General features: G+C 39.0%; 1 protein-coding gene across 1 annotated transcript in view; it reads left to right on the top strand.

Annotated features, from left to right (window-relative positions):
* LRP1 (LDL receptor related protein 1) overlaps positions 1-12,216 on the top strand; it is a 2,772,300-nt gene that overhangs the window by 1,459,878 nt on the left and 1,300,206 nt on the right. The window contains exon 31 of the mRNA XM_044083629.1: positions 3,942-4,036. Coding sequence (XP_043939564.1) covers positions 3,942-4,036 — 95 coding nt within the window. The remainder of the gene's footprint in view (positions 1-3,941; positions 4,037-12,216) is intronic.

Genomic DNA, 12,216 nt, shown 5'->3' with positions numbered 1-12,216 from the left:
CTGCCTTGCCATTAATCCATTAAGCTGTTTACTTAACAGCTTAGGCCATGGCTACAATTTGGCTTCTAGAAAACAGCAAAGTCTAATCTTCTTATCTTCTCTTTGTCGATGATTTAAAACTGTATAGCTCATCAGATAAGGAACTGAAAGCACAGCTGCAGGTTTTCAAAACTTTTTCAGATGATATTGGAATGCCATTTGGTCTAGATAAATGTGCAAAAGCAACCTTTAAAAAAGGAAAACTGCAGCATCAGGAAAATAGTTTGTGACAAGAATGTGATATAAAAGAACTTGATCAAGAGGGAGTGTATAAATACTTGGGAATTGATGAAGGATCAGCAATAAAATATGAACAAATGCGAATAAAACTCAGTAAGGAGTACTTTACAAGACTTAAATTAATCCTGAAAACCGCATTGACATCTAGAAACAAGATCCAAGCAGTAAATCAATTTGCTCTTCCTGTCCTAACTTACAGTTTTGGCGTGATTGACTGGCCCCACAAAGTGTTGGATAGACTGGATCTTAAAACAAGAAGGATGCTTCATGCATACTAAATGATTTATAAAAATCAGTGTATACCATTATTATATATTCCCCGTTCTGAAGGAGGGATGGGCCTCCTTGAAATTGATTACATGGATAGATCTGCACTTGTGGGACTCCACACATATTTATTGACCTCACAAGATCCAAATGTAGTGAAAGTTTTGAAACATAAGGAGAATAAATCTAAGATGGCGTCTCTGCTTAATTTAGCAGAAGCATATCGACGTGAAGCAGGAATGGAAATCAACCCAGAAGTGGATAAAAATCAGGCAGCAACTAAATGTGCCAAAAAAACAAAAGAACGAATATAAGGTGAAGGACCAGATGAGCAGGCAAGAAATGTGGAAAAAACATAAATATAGCTGCAAGTATAGAAAACTTCTGGAAGAGCCTGATGTTGATCCAGAATAAACGCAGGAATGGTTAAGGAGAGGCAAATTCAAACCAAGAAATGAAAAGTTAATATTGGCACCCCCATGATAGTAGGCCACTTACACACTGGTTTACAAAGTCCATTGAACATGTGGAAGAAACAGACATATGTAGATGTGAAACCGAATTGGAAACAGTCACACACCTTGTTGCTGGTTGTAATGCAGTAATGGCAGAGGGACTGTATACTGGAAGCCATAATAATGTGGCGAGACTGTTACACTGGAGATTGTGCAAACATTATAGTATTGAAGTGGCTGAAAAACACTGGAAACATAAGCCACAAAGAATCATAGAAAATGATGCTTATATCACATGGGATCACCCAATACCAACAGTTCAAAAGATAGATGCTAGAAAACTGGATGTAGGGAAACAAGAAAAGAAGACAAAAGTAGCATTGATCATTGAAATCGCCACACCCAGTGACTACAGTGTCTTGCGTACAGAGAGAGACAAAGTCATAAAATACCTGGATCTGCAGGCCGAAACGAGAGCCATGTGGAAGAAAGATACCCAGACAGTTCCAATAGTAGTAGGAGCAACGGGTCTTATAAAAAAAGAATTTACAGTTGTATTTAGATATGTTGCCAGTTCATGTAACACTGTACGAATTGCAGAAGGAATCATTATTGGGCACATTGCGGGTGCTGTGAAGAGCACTTTTGGCTGTCATCAAAGAGTGAAACAGTACTAATTTCATGAACTTTAATCGTACTTTGATTTAGGAATGGGGTCCATTCCCGTCATGGTATTAGAAACCCAAAAGACTTGGAGAAATTAAAAACGGCAAAAACACTATAATCTTATTTTAGATCTTTTCTGTTTTGGGGCCTTCACCCTTTTTTTTTTTTAATTGAAGTTCCATTTCTTTTTAACAAGAATATTTTTATTTTAATTTATTGATTACAAAGAGTGTACTCCCTTCCTAGAACACAAGTTGCACATAGTATCAGGCCAAAGAACAACTCCCCCTGACTCAAGGGAGAAGCATCCCTGTATATGTGCATCCAAAGACTTCAGACAACCAGGAAAAATAGATAAAATGGCTGTAAGGTTGATTGTTGGTGGGGAATATGAGCCTTTTGTGACCCATGTCAGCCCTGTAAGGCATAGATGCATCAGGCCTGTGTAGGCACCTTCTGGGTAGCCTTTGGTCTCAAGCATATACTGTTGATTTATCCAAGTCTGCCAATGCCTTTCAGAAAGCTAACAGCAAGATCCAGGTGTCTGAAAATTACCATGCCTGTGAAGATTTGAAATTGTGTATCACAGCTGTACTCCTGTTTGTAGCTCCACATTTGGCAAGATGTCCACATCTGGCAAGATGCCCATTTCTTCAATCCAGCTTTTCCTGCATTATATGTGCATGATCCTTGTGGTTCTGGAGGAAAACTTTTTCTTATTTTTGAACAGCAGAGAGAAATTTAACAGTAGTTTTGGAAGTACAGAATTCTGTCAGTTTACAAGCTGTTGGCAAGCAGTCATGATTGTTTAATGAATGTATGTAAGATATCAATTTTTAAAGGTTTGGCATTTCCTACAAGCTCTGTACAGGTGTCCCAGTCATCCCACACTTCTTCCTGTACTGAGTTTTTACACTTAAGCTCAACACCTGACGTGGTTGGTAATACCTTTCAAAGTAATGTGTGTGTGTGTGTATGTATGTATGAGTCTACTTTAAATCACCGAAGTTTCAGAACATTGAACATCATATGATCGAAGACCAGATGACTGAAGTTCTGAAACACAGAATGTTGTATCTGTATAACTGAAGTTGCAACTACTTCTGTTGAGGACGTCTAATATTTTAAAGGCTTGCGTACATTTACAAATGACTAGGTCATTAGAAATGTAAATTGTAGCTAGGGTTAGGCAAAGAGGGCAGCCGCTCCAGGTGTAAGATGTTAGAGGGCACACTCAGCAGATGCCGATGTGTTGGTAGTGCATTGCTAACATTGATACATTAATAACAATATTGCATTTTTAGTCACGGCGGAAGTATTAGAAGAGTTTTTTTCTACTCAACTAAAAGTTGGAAGGTGACACCAGAATAAGTAGCTGCTAGTCCAAATAAAAATTGTTTCACAGGGTTAGCCTGAACAAAAAGGAATAATTTTCAGTGTTACAGGACTATATTATTTGATTGTCTGTTTTTCAAAGGAGATGGTTCTTTTGATTAGTATGCAGATATGATATAGGGTGTGTGTTTCTGGCTGTCAGAGACTGTCTTTATTAAATATGTTCTACTGACATGTGCTGATTATGACATAATACTTTTAGAATGCTTAAAAGTTAAATGACCTGTCATTTGAGAATTTGGTTTGCATGACCAGTTTTATATGTACATTCTTTTGTATGGACTGTAATGTAATGCTTATGTAAAGTGTATTTAATCTACCAAACAAGTAAGTTTCCTCATGTGATGCAGGTTGTACTGTTGTTTGCCTTGCGAGTTGTACGGTTATGAAGTCTTTGGTGGCTGAAATGAGAATAAAGAAGCTACGTAGTGGCTAATTAAGTGATCAGCCAGCAGTGGTGTTATGAAACCCTACTGGCCACCTGTTTAGTTTGTACCAGCAGCTGGGATCCAGATTCCTCAAGGGCTTAGTTGCATTTGACATTACTTAGAGGCTAAATGGGGGAAGGGGGCTTAGCATTAAAGAGTCAAAATGTTCCTTTTGTGAAGTTAATAGTGCATATACAACTAATAATTCTACATTTTAGAAGGATTTAAATGATAGTGCCAAATAAAAGGGAAAGAAATATCCTCTCCATCTTTTCTGGTTGTCTCAGTCGAACATTAAAGTAAGGCACATCTTGTCACTGATATTAACCCTTACTGATAGTTTCACTCAAAGCAACTAACATTGGAAATTAATTCATGTGAGTGTCACAAGATATCTAAAATGACAGAGTATTGATCTGTCTTGCTTTCCTCTTTGGTTTATTTTTCATAGGAAACTGTACTGGACTGATGGTGACAATATCAGCATTGCAAATATGGATGGCAGTAACATCACAGCGCTTTTCACTAATCAGAAGGCTCCAGTTGGTAAGTTTTTTAATTATTAAAGCACAACAAAAATGGTTTCCAAACTTAACCTTGTAAGCATAAGTGTCTGTTTTGTCAAGGGGCTTTTGGTCTCACAAGTACTGTACTTTAATGAATGTCAGAAGTCATCGTCATATCAGAACCACTCCTGTAGCTGACCGTTATCTCTACATGGCATGCTGGAAGCAAGCAGAAAAACATCAAGTAGCGGAGAGATGAGGTGATGTAAAATAGAAACAATTAAAATGCCAGAGGATCTAGGAAGAACATTAGAATGCAAGCTAGCAGTGCACAGTGTGAAGTGTGAATAAGGAGTGTAGGTATACTGGGTTGCATAAGGACAGAAACTACCACTCTGAAGAAGGAAGTCGTTATCCTTTTGTACAGCGGGCAAAACATGTTTTTAGTATTGTATACATGTCTAGAGACCTTAACTGTACCAGGAATTCTATAGGATGGAGGCAGTCTAGCACTGGGGTCCCTATTAATTATTTGAACTTTTTAAAGTTCGAATGTCATATGGTCGACACCATATGATCGAACTTTAAAAAGTTTGAAGGTGAAAAGCAACGGCTCCGTATGGCACAGAATGGGAAAATTTCCCTTTTCTGCACTGAAGTGTGATCTCGGAGTTGGTATATTTAAGTAGGGTGTGTGTGGGGGGTGCAGGGGGGCTTGCCCCCTGCTCAAAGCATTGAGGTAAGTTTTTTTTTTTAATTTTTTTATTTTATATTTGATATTTCAAACTTTGCTCATTGTCAAACATATGGTGTTCGAAGTTTTGAAACTTCGAATATGTAATATAGACCCTTGCACTGGCCAATTAAAGTGGTGTAAAAATATCAGCAGCAGAAACCATTTTAACAGGGAGGTTATATATATATTCATGTACCAATGTATATAATTCTATTTGATTGTTCTTTTTTGTATTTCAATATTTGTTAGCCAGTGGTTTGCTACCAGTGTATATAAGTTTATTTGGCTGTTTTTCTTTTTTGCCTTCCAATATATGTATAGAACTTTTATTTTGTTGTTCTTTTATTGTAATAAGGAGCTTTTCTCCCCAGGCCCTCACTGAAATTGGCTCTATATGGCCTAGTGGACTTTCCCAGTTAACAGACTGCAAATAAATAAATAAATGTTTGTAGTGCAGTATGCTAGAAAAGTTCATCCTGCAAAGTAATGCCATAATAAAAAGAGGGACACACTTATTTTTGGTCATTGGCAGTGTGAAGAATACTGAATAAGAGACAAACGAAGCACTCCTTCAAAGTGGCGCTATATGATTAATAGTTGTAGCATTTAGTTAACTCTAACAATACATCCAAGTGTTTTTCTGGGATCAGCCTAGTGACGCCTCTAGCCATCTAATATTGCCTTATACATATTTACATTAGTAATTACAAAACCGTGCGTATACACTTTTGAAAGATTTCATCTCATATGGTGCATGAAAGGCAGAACAACTTCATTGATATTTGATCTCTGTGTAGTGCAGCTAAGGAGACAGTTTGCCTTATTTTGTCTAATTTTGCCATAATTTGAATCCCGTTTTGTTGATGCTGAAAATATTGAAGCCTACTTCATCGAACCACCGGAACTAGGAAGGTCTTCCCAGGGTATGTTATCACTTACCCAGAAAGAAAGAAAACCCAAACAGCGCCATCCCTAACCCACCCAGGTGGGGGGGCTATGGCCTCCACACACCCCCTAACTAAATATACCAACTCCGAGATCGCACTACAGTTGGGAAAAGGGAGAAGTTCACCACTTTGTACAACAAGTTACTTTCCTGAGAAGATCTTCATAGCTCCAGTGGTTTAATGAAGTGGGCTTTGATTTTTTTCAGTGTCAGTAAATTGGGGTTCGATATTATGGCACCTCGATAAAATAAGGTAGACCCAGGAGATATTAAATGCTGTTCTATACAAAGGTTTATAAATTCATAGTTAAGTACTGGGCAGTCAGTTTGCAGAAAATTACAAGTCTATCCAGTAACCCACAGTAGACCAGGGGAAAATTTGAAGACTGTTCATATAGTTATCTAGGTTTACCTTGAATGAGACATGGGTACTGCTCTGCTTGACATATAGTGGAGGTGTCTCACAGAGGTGGGAGATATGTTGCAATATGAACCTGTATGGCCAACAAGTCCTGTTTATCTTTGATGGTTTAGATCTGATTATGTCTTTTTCATCTGTTCTTCAACCTTTGGGTTTCTAGTCTGACCTCAGCCACTTCTTAGACTTGGGATCCATCACTCAAGCTCTTCCCATGCCCATAATCCTCTCTCTTGTTTGCCGCTTCCAGCGAATAGGCATGGTTTCTTCATAGCTCAAGTGTTTTTGGGACAAAAGTCAGTTTTTGCTTGAGGTTGCCCTCTTTTGTCAGTGTCCTTTCATTTCTTTCTCTCTCTTCCTCCTAGCATCCCCCATAGTACTAAAAGTAGATTTATTGTTAGTTTTGGTTGTTTTTCTCCTAGACCTAGCCCCTTCTCCCCTTTTTTTTCCTTTGCTTGTCAGAGTAATATTAGGTACCATTGCTGCTATTTTTCTTTCCTAAGTTTGTGAAAATTTTTGGTAACATTGGTACCATTGTTGGTATTCTGCCTGCTCTTCTCCAGCGTTGCTTGTATTTGTTTTGTTTTTTTTTTCTTTCAGGGTTGTTTTTGCATTCAGGAAGTCAGACAAATTTGTTGGTTTTAAGAAATGTTTTTTTGTGTGAGCACAAAATATCCAACCCAGATGCTCACTCTGGGTGCATATATTGTCTGTGTGCTGCTCGTCTTGAGGTCATGCATGACAATTTTTCGGCTTTGACTGAACTTGAGAACAAACTGATTTTGAAAGGTTTTGCTGCCTTCTTCCGCAGTATCTGGAGCTTACCCCTTCAGCTGCTAAACATGCAGAAAAATCTCAAGGGGAGAAAGGTTAGTAAAACCAAAGAAAAATCAAAAGAAAAGTCTCAAGGGTAGAGGAAGCAGTCTTATGAGCTCCTTGATCTGCCATAACTTTGGCTCTGCCCTAAAGATATCCAATATCTCCACCTCTTTGAATTTGGCTTTGGTGTTCACACAACGCCCCAGCACATAAGCAGCCTTGATTCTTTCATGAACCGATTTCTTAGAGACTTCATTCCCCTTTTCTGCAAGAAACTCCACATAGAGTTCTAGACCTCTGTCTTCATCCTCATTCTTCTTATTTACCAGGAGCCTGTCCTAAAAATTATAGACCAGTAACGTGCCTTCCGACAACATCTAAACTATACACTGGAATTGTTGCCAACAGAGTTTATAGTCAATTAGAAGAAAACTCAATCATGGCAATAGAACAAAAGGGTAACAAAATAAAGTCACGTGGAACAAAGGATCACTTGTTGCTAAATAAACTCATACTGGAGAACTGTAAAAACAGGAATAATCTAAATATGGCAAGGATAGACTACAAAAAGGTAATTATTTATTTTATTTATTGATTGACATTTGGTGACCGGGAAAGTCTGACTGGGTCAGAAACCCATTTTCAGTGGAGGCCTGGGGAGAAAAGCTCCAACAGTAAATTTAATACAGTAGCGATAAAGATATTGTCACAATTAACGTGTCATCACAAGTTCAAGACATTACAAAGTTATCAAAGCAAGCGCTATAAAATAGAGAAATATGCATACATACTTTTAAAATTTGGATAAATTTTTTCAAAGTATGTAACGGTCACTAAAACAGACGCATAAGTATCTTTTATGGATTTGAAAATGAGAGGTAAAAAACAGACTTATCAAAGAGTTTGGTGGAGATAGTGGGGATGCAAGAGGTGGGTGGAAGGAAAGGAGAGAAGGGACTAACACATAGGAAAGTGAGGGGGAAAAAACAAATATTAGGTTGAGCAAAGGCAGCTCCAGGAATTGTAGAGGTAGTTTTTTTAGTGTAAGTTTAAACTTCTTGGGTTTGTCTATACTGGTGATATTATTTCTTAGGTTGTTCCATAGTTTAGCTATGGCATAAGAATAAAGACACTCGCCTGCCCTTTTGGGCTTGTGTATGTCTATTAGTTGTCTATTGTTAGATTGGAGGTTTCTGGTGGAAATGTAAATGTACAGAATGAATTTTAGGGCTAGACAGCTGTCAGTTTTATGTGTGACTAATAGTTGCAGGTAGTCAAGATCATGAGGGAATTCTAGCTAGCCAGTTAAGCTCTCTGAGGGTAATTTAGTGGTGGGTGCGGTAAGATGCACTAGAGGCAAATTTAGCGATTTTATAGTAACAAGACTGAAGTTTTGTTTTGAGGGAGGTGTGTAGATTAGTAAAAGTGGGAGCAGTATCCCACATTCATGGATAAAAGAGTGCTTAGAAATGCGTAAGATGCACCCTACACTGATTGTGATTACATTACAGCGCCCTTGAAACAGTGGCAAACCACTTTGCAGTTAAACCATGATAAAGGACAAATTATTATTCCAGTGAAAAAAATTCAAAGTGGGATATTCCAGTGTGAGACTGTCTTTTGTCTTGCCCTTAACCCATTAAGCTGTCTACTTAACAGATTAGGTTAAGATAACAATTTGCCTCCCAGAAAATAGCAAAGTGTAAACACTTATCTTTTTGTGGATGATTTAAAACTGTATAGTTCATCAGACAAGGAACCGAAAGCACAACTGCAGGTGGTCAAAACTTTTTCAGATTATATAAGAATGTCATTTGATATTGAAAAATGTTCAAAATTAGCCTTTAAAGCAGAAAAGCTGCACCACCAAGAAAACATCAGCCTGGGATAGGAATGTGATTTAAAAGAACCTGAGGAAGAGGGAGTGTATAAATATTTGGGAATTGTTGAAGGGTCAACAATAAAACATGAACAAATGTGAATACAACTTGGTAAAGAGTATTTTTGAAAAGTAAAATTAATACTGAAAATGGTGCTGACATCTGGGAACAAAGTCCAAGCTATAAACTAGTTTGAGCTCCCTGTCCTAACTTAGTTTGGAGTGACTGACTAAGCCCAAAAAGTGTTGGATTGGTTGAACAAGAAACCAAGAAGGATGCTTCATGCTTATCAAATGATTTATAAAAATCATTGTACTCCAGGACTAGCTCTTCCCCATTCTAAAGGAAGTAATGACCTTGAAATTGATTACATGTAGGTCTGCAGCCATAGGACTGCATACATATCTGCTGACCTCCCAAGACCCAAATATAGTGAAAGTTTTAAAACATGAGGAAAATAAATCTAAGATGACTTCCCTGCTTAGTTTAGCAGGAGCATATCAATGTCTAGCAGGAATGGAAATCAAACCCAAAGTAGAGAAAAAACAGGCAGCAACTGAATTTGCCAAAAAGTCAAGAGAGAGAATATAAGGTGAAGGGTCAGATGAGAAGGCAAGAAATTTGGAAAATGCATAAATATAGTTGCAAGTATAGAAAACTCTTGGAACAACTTCATGTTGATTAGGATCAAATGCAGGAATAGTAAGGAGGGGTGAGTTTAAACTAAAAGATGAAAGGTAAATATTGGTGCCCCAAGATAGTGGACTATGCATGTTGGTTTATAAAGTCCATTGAACATGTGGGAGAAACAGCCAAATGTAGGTTTTGTAAAACAGAGTTAGAAAGAGTTGCACATTTTGCTGGCTGTGATGTACTAGTGGCAGAAGGACTGTATACTGAAAGGCGTAATAATATGGCAAGACTGGTGCACTGGGGATTGTGCAAACATTATAACACTGAAGTAGCTGAGAAACATTGGAAATGTGAGCCACAAAACATTACAGAAAATCACAAAGTTTATATCACGTGGGATCACCCATTGCCAACAGTTCAAAAAGTAGATGCAAGAAAATCAAATGTAGTACTCCATGAAAATAAGACAAAAGTAGCATTGATCATTGAAATATACCACACCCAGTTACTACAGTGTCTTGTGTACAGAGAGACACATAATGAAAATAAGACAAAAGTAGCACTGATCATTGAAATATACCACACCCAGTTACTACAGTGTCTTGTGTACAGAGAGACACATAGTCATAAAATACCTGGATTTGCAGGCAGAAATGAGGGTAGTGTGAAAGAAGGATACTCAGTTCCAGTATAGTAGGAGCAACTGGTCTTATAAAAAAAGATTTTACAGTCATACGTAGATATGTTACTAGTACATGTAACTCTGTATGAATTGCAGGAGTCAGTACTGGGCATATCCCGGGTGCTGTGAAGAGCACTTCTGGCTAACATCAAATATTGAAACAATGCTAATTTCATGAATTTTAATCATACTTTGACTTAGGAATGGGGTCCATTCCTGTCATGGTATTAGAAACCCAAAAGACTTGTAGCATACCTCTCAAGTGTACCTCATTACGAGGAACGTACCTCATTTGGGGTCTTAAAAAGTTCATGTTCCTCAAAGTTCCACATTGAAAGAGTCTGTCACACATTCAGTGTTAGGAATTTTTTTAAGTGAAATCCATGGTAAATAGAAATTAATTATATTAATTCATTAAAGGATCTTCTTTATGAGTAAAACCAGCATATTTTAACCCTCCTATGACCTTCCTAGTTGAAGTTGTTAGTAAGTCATTAGTATGTGTTCCACATTTTGCCCATTTGTTCCACATTATGAAGGCGAGTGTTCCTCATTTTGGAGATGGAAGGTTGAGAGCTATGACTTGTAGAAATTAAAGAGGGAGGAGCCTGTCTGAAGCAGATCTGGGCAGGTTGATGAGAAAGTTTATTAGGACCCAGATTCAGCTGGGAGTTTTCAACTCAGGTTCCCATTGGAACTATGAGTTCAGACCAGCCTAAATACCTTTAGCGACTCCTACTCACTCCGATCTGCCTTTTGGCTTTGGAGGTTCAGTGTTTGAGAGTTCTGGGATTATCTGGGTTGGATCTGAATACCTGGCCTTCGTCGACTCCCAGTATTTTCTCTGATCCAGCCGATGCCAACCTTTATGGAGCTAGAGGGATCTTGGAGCCGTAGCTTTGGTGTGGGTTCCGGGGGTAGGGGGTTGACACTGAGATTTTCAGAGCCATCCCTTCCCCTCAGTGCCTCGGCACTAGACAGTTTGGCTCTGACCTCTGCATTGAGGCAGGGTCATGAGAGGGTCCTGGATTTCTCCAGGTAGGTGGCTTTGATTCCTACTGCAGTGGTCACGGTGTCTTTATTGGTGTCTGCATTCAAGGAGGTGGAGAGAGCTGTCTACAGAACTGGAGACAGGACATCTGTACCCCCTCAGGTCCACTCCCTCCACAGCAGTCTGCCCTGGGTCCTGAATCTGCTGATTCTGTCCCATCAGGGCAGCCAGTCCATTTTAGCCTCAAGACAGTCATTTTGAAAGAATCTTTACACACTTCTGGGTCCTTCTCAGATCATCCGTTTGAGGAAGTTCCCAGAAATGTACATGCAAGAGTAGGCACATTGATTCCCCACAGGAGTCTTTAACAGAAGACACTGACTTCATTGTAGGGGAGGGGTCCCCCAAGTCACCCCTTCAGGACATCTGAGTCATAGAAATTCTCAATCTTCTGAGACAGACGGGTGGTTGGTCTTCCATGGCCCCTTCCTGGGAGGAGTCAGTGTTTCTTGAGACTCTGGGAACCAGTTAAGCTATATCCTGTGTGGTACCCCAGAAGATGAAATTATGGACATCATTTCCTGGTGGTCATGGAAGGATCCCAATACAACAGGGCCCATTCAAAGAAAAAAAAAACAGGCAAGTACTTAGTTGTACCTAAAGACCATGCCCATTGGAGCAGCGGTTCCCCAACTCAAGTCATGATGGTTGCCACAGCCTCCAAAAAGGAACTTGCTGAAGAAAGTCTCTGTCTATACTCCTAACAGAGAGTCTATGGCATTGGACAGATTCGGGACTCAAAGATAGAGACGTTCTCCAGGAGTGAACAGAATAGGAAAACCTGTCTACCATAGGGATATGTTTTTATGCCCCTCAAAAGACCTTTTCAGTAAACCAGAAAAGGGGTAGAAAGATGTGGTTCCAGAAATCGCAAGGGTTCTCTCAGGACTTGCATGCAACTAGATCCCCCTGTAGCAGAGGTGGGTAACTCTAATGGCAAATGTCACTTACATGGTGAGGGAGTGCAAAACCAAAGCTTCAGATGTCTCTTTACTGAGAAGCCTCTCCATCACCCCTGAATGGTTGCCCAACTTTGTGCACTCTGAAGGCAATCA

This window comes from Protopterus annectens, chromosome 9.part0, assembly GCF_019279795.1.
Source record: "Protopterus annectens isolate FY-2018-M chromosome 9.part0, PAN1.0, whole genome shotgun sequence".
Taxonomy (NCBI): Eukaryota; Metazoa; Chordata; order Ceratodontiformes; family Protopteridae; genus Protopterus; species Protopterus annectens.
Note: the sequence above shows the minus strand (reverse complement) of the source record. Positions and strands in the feature narration are given on the sequence as shown.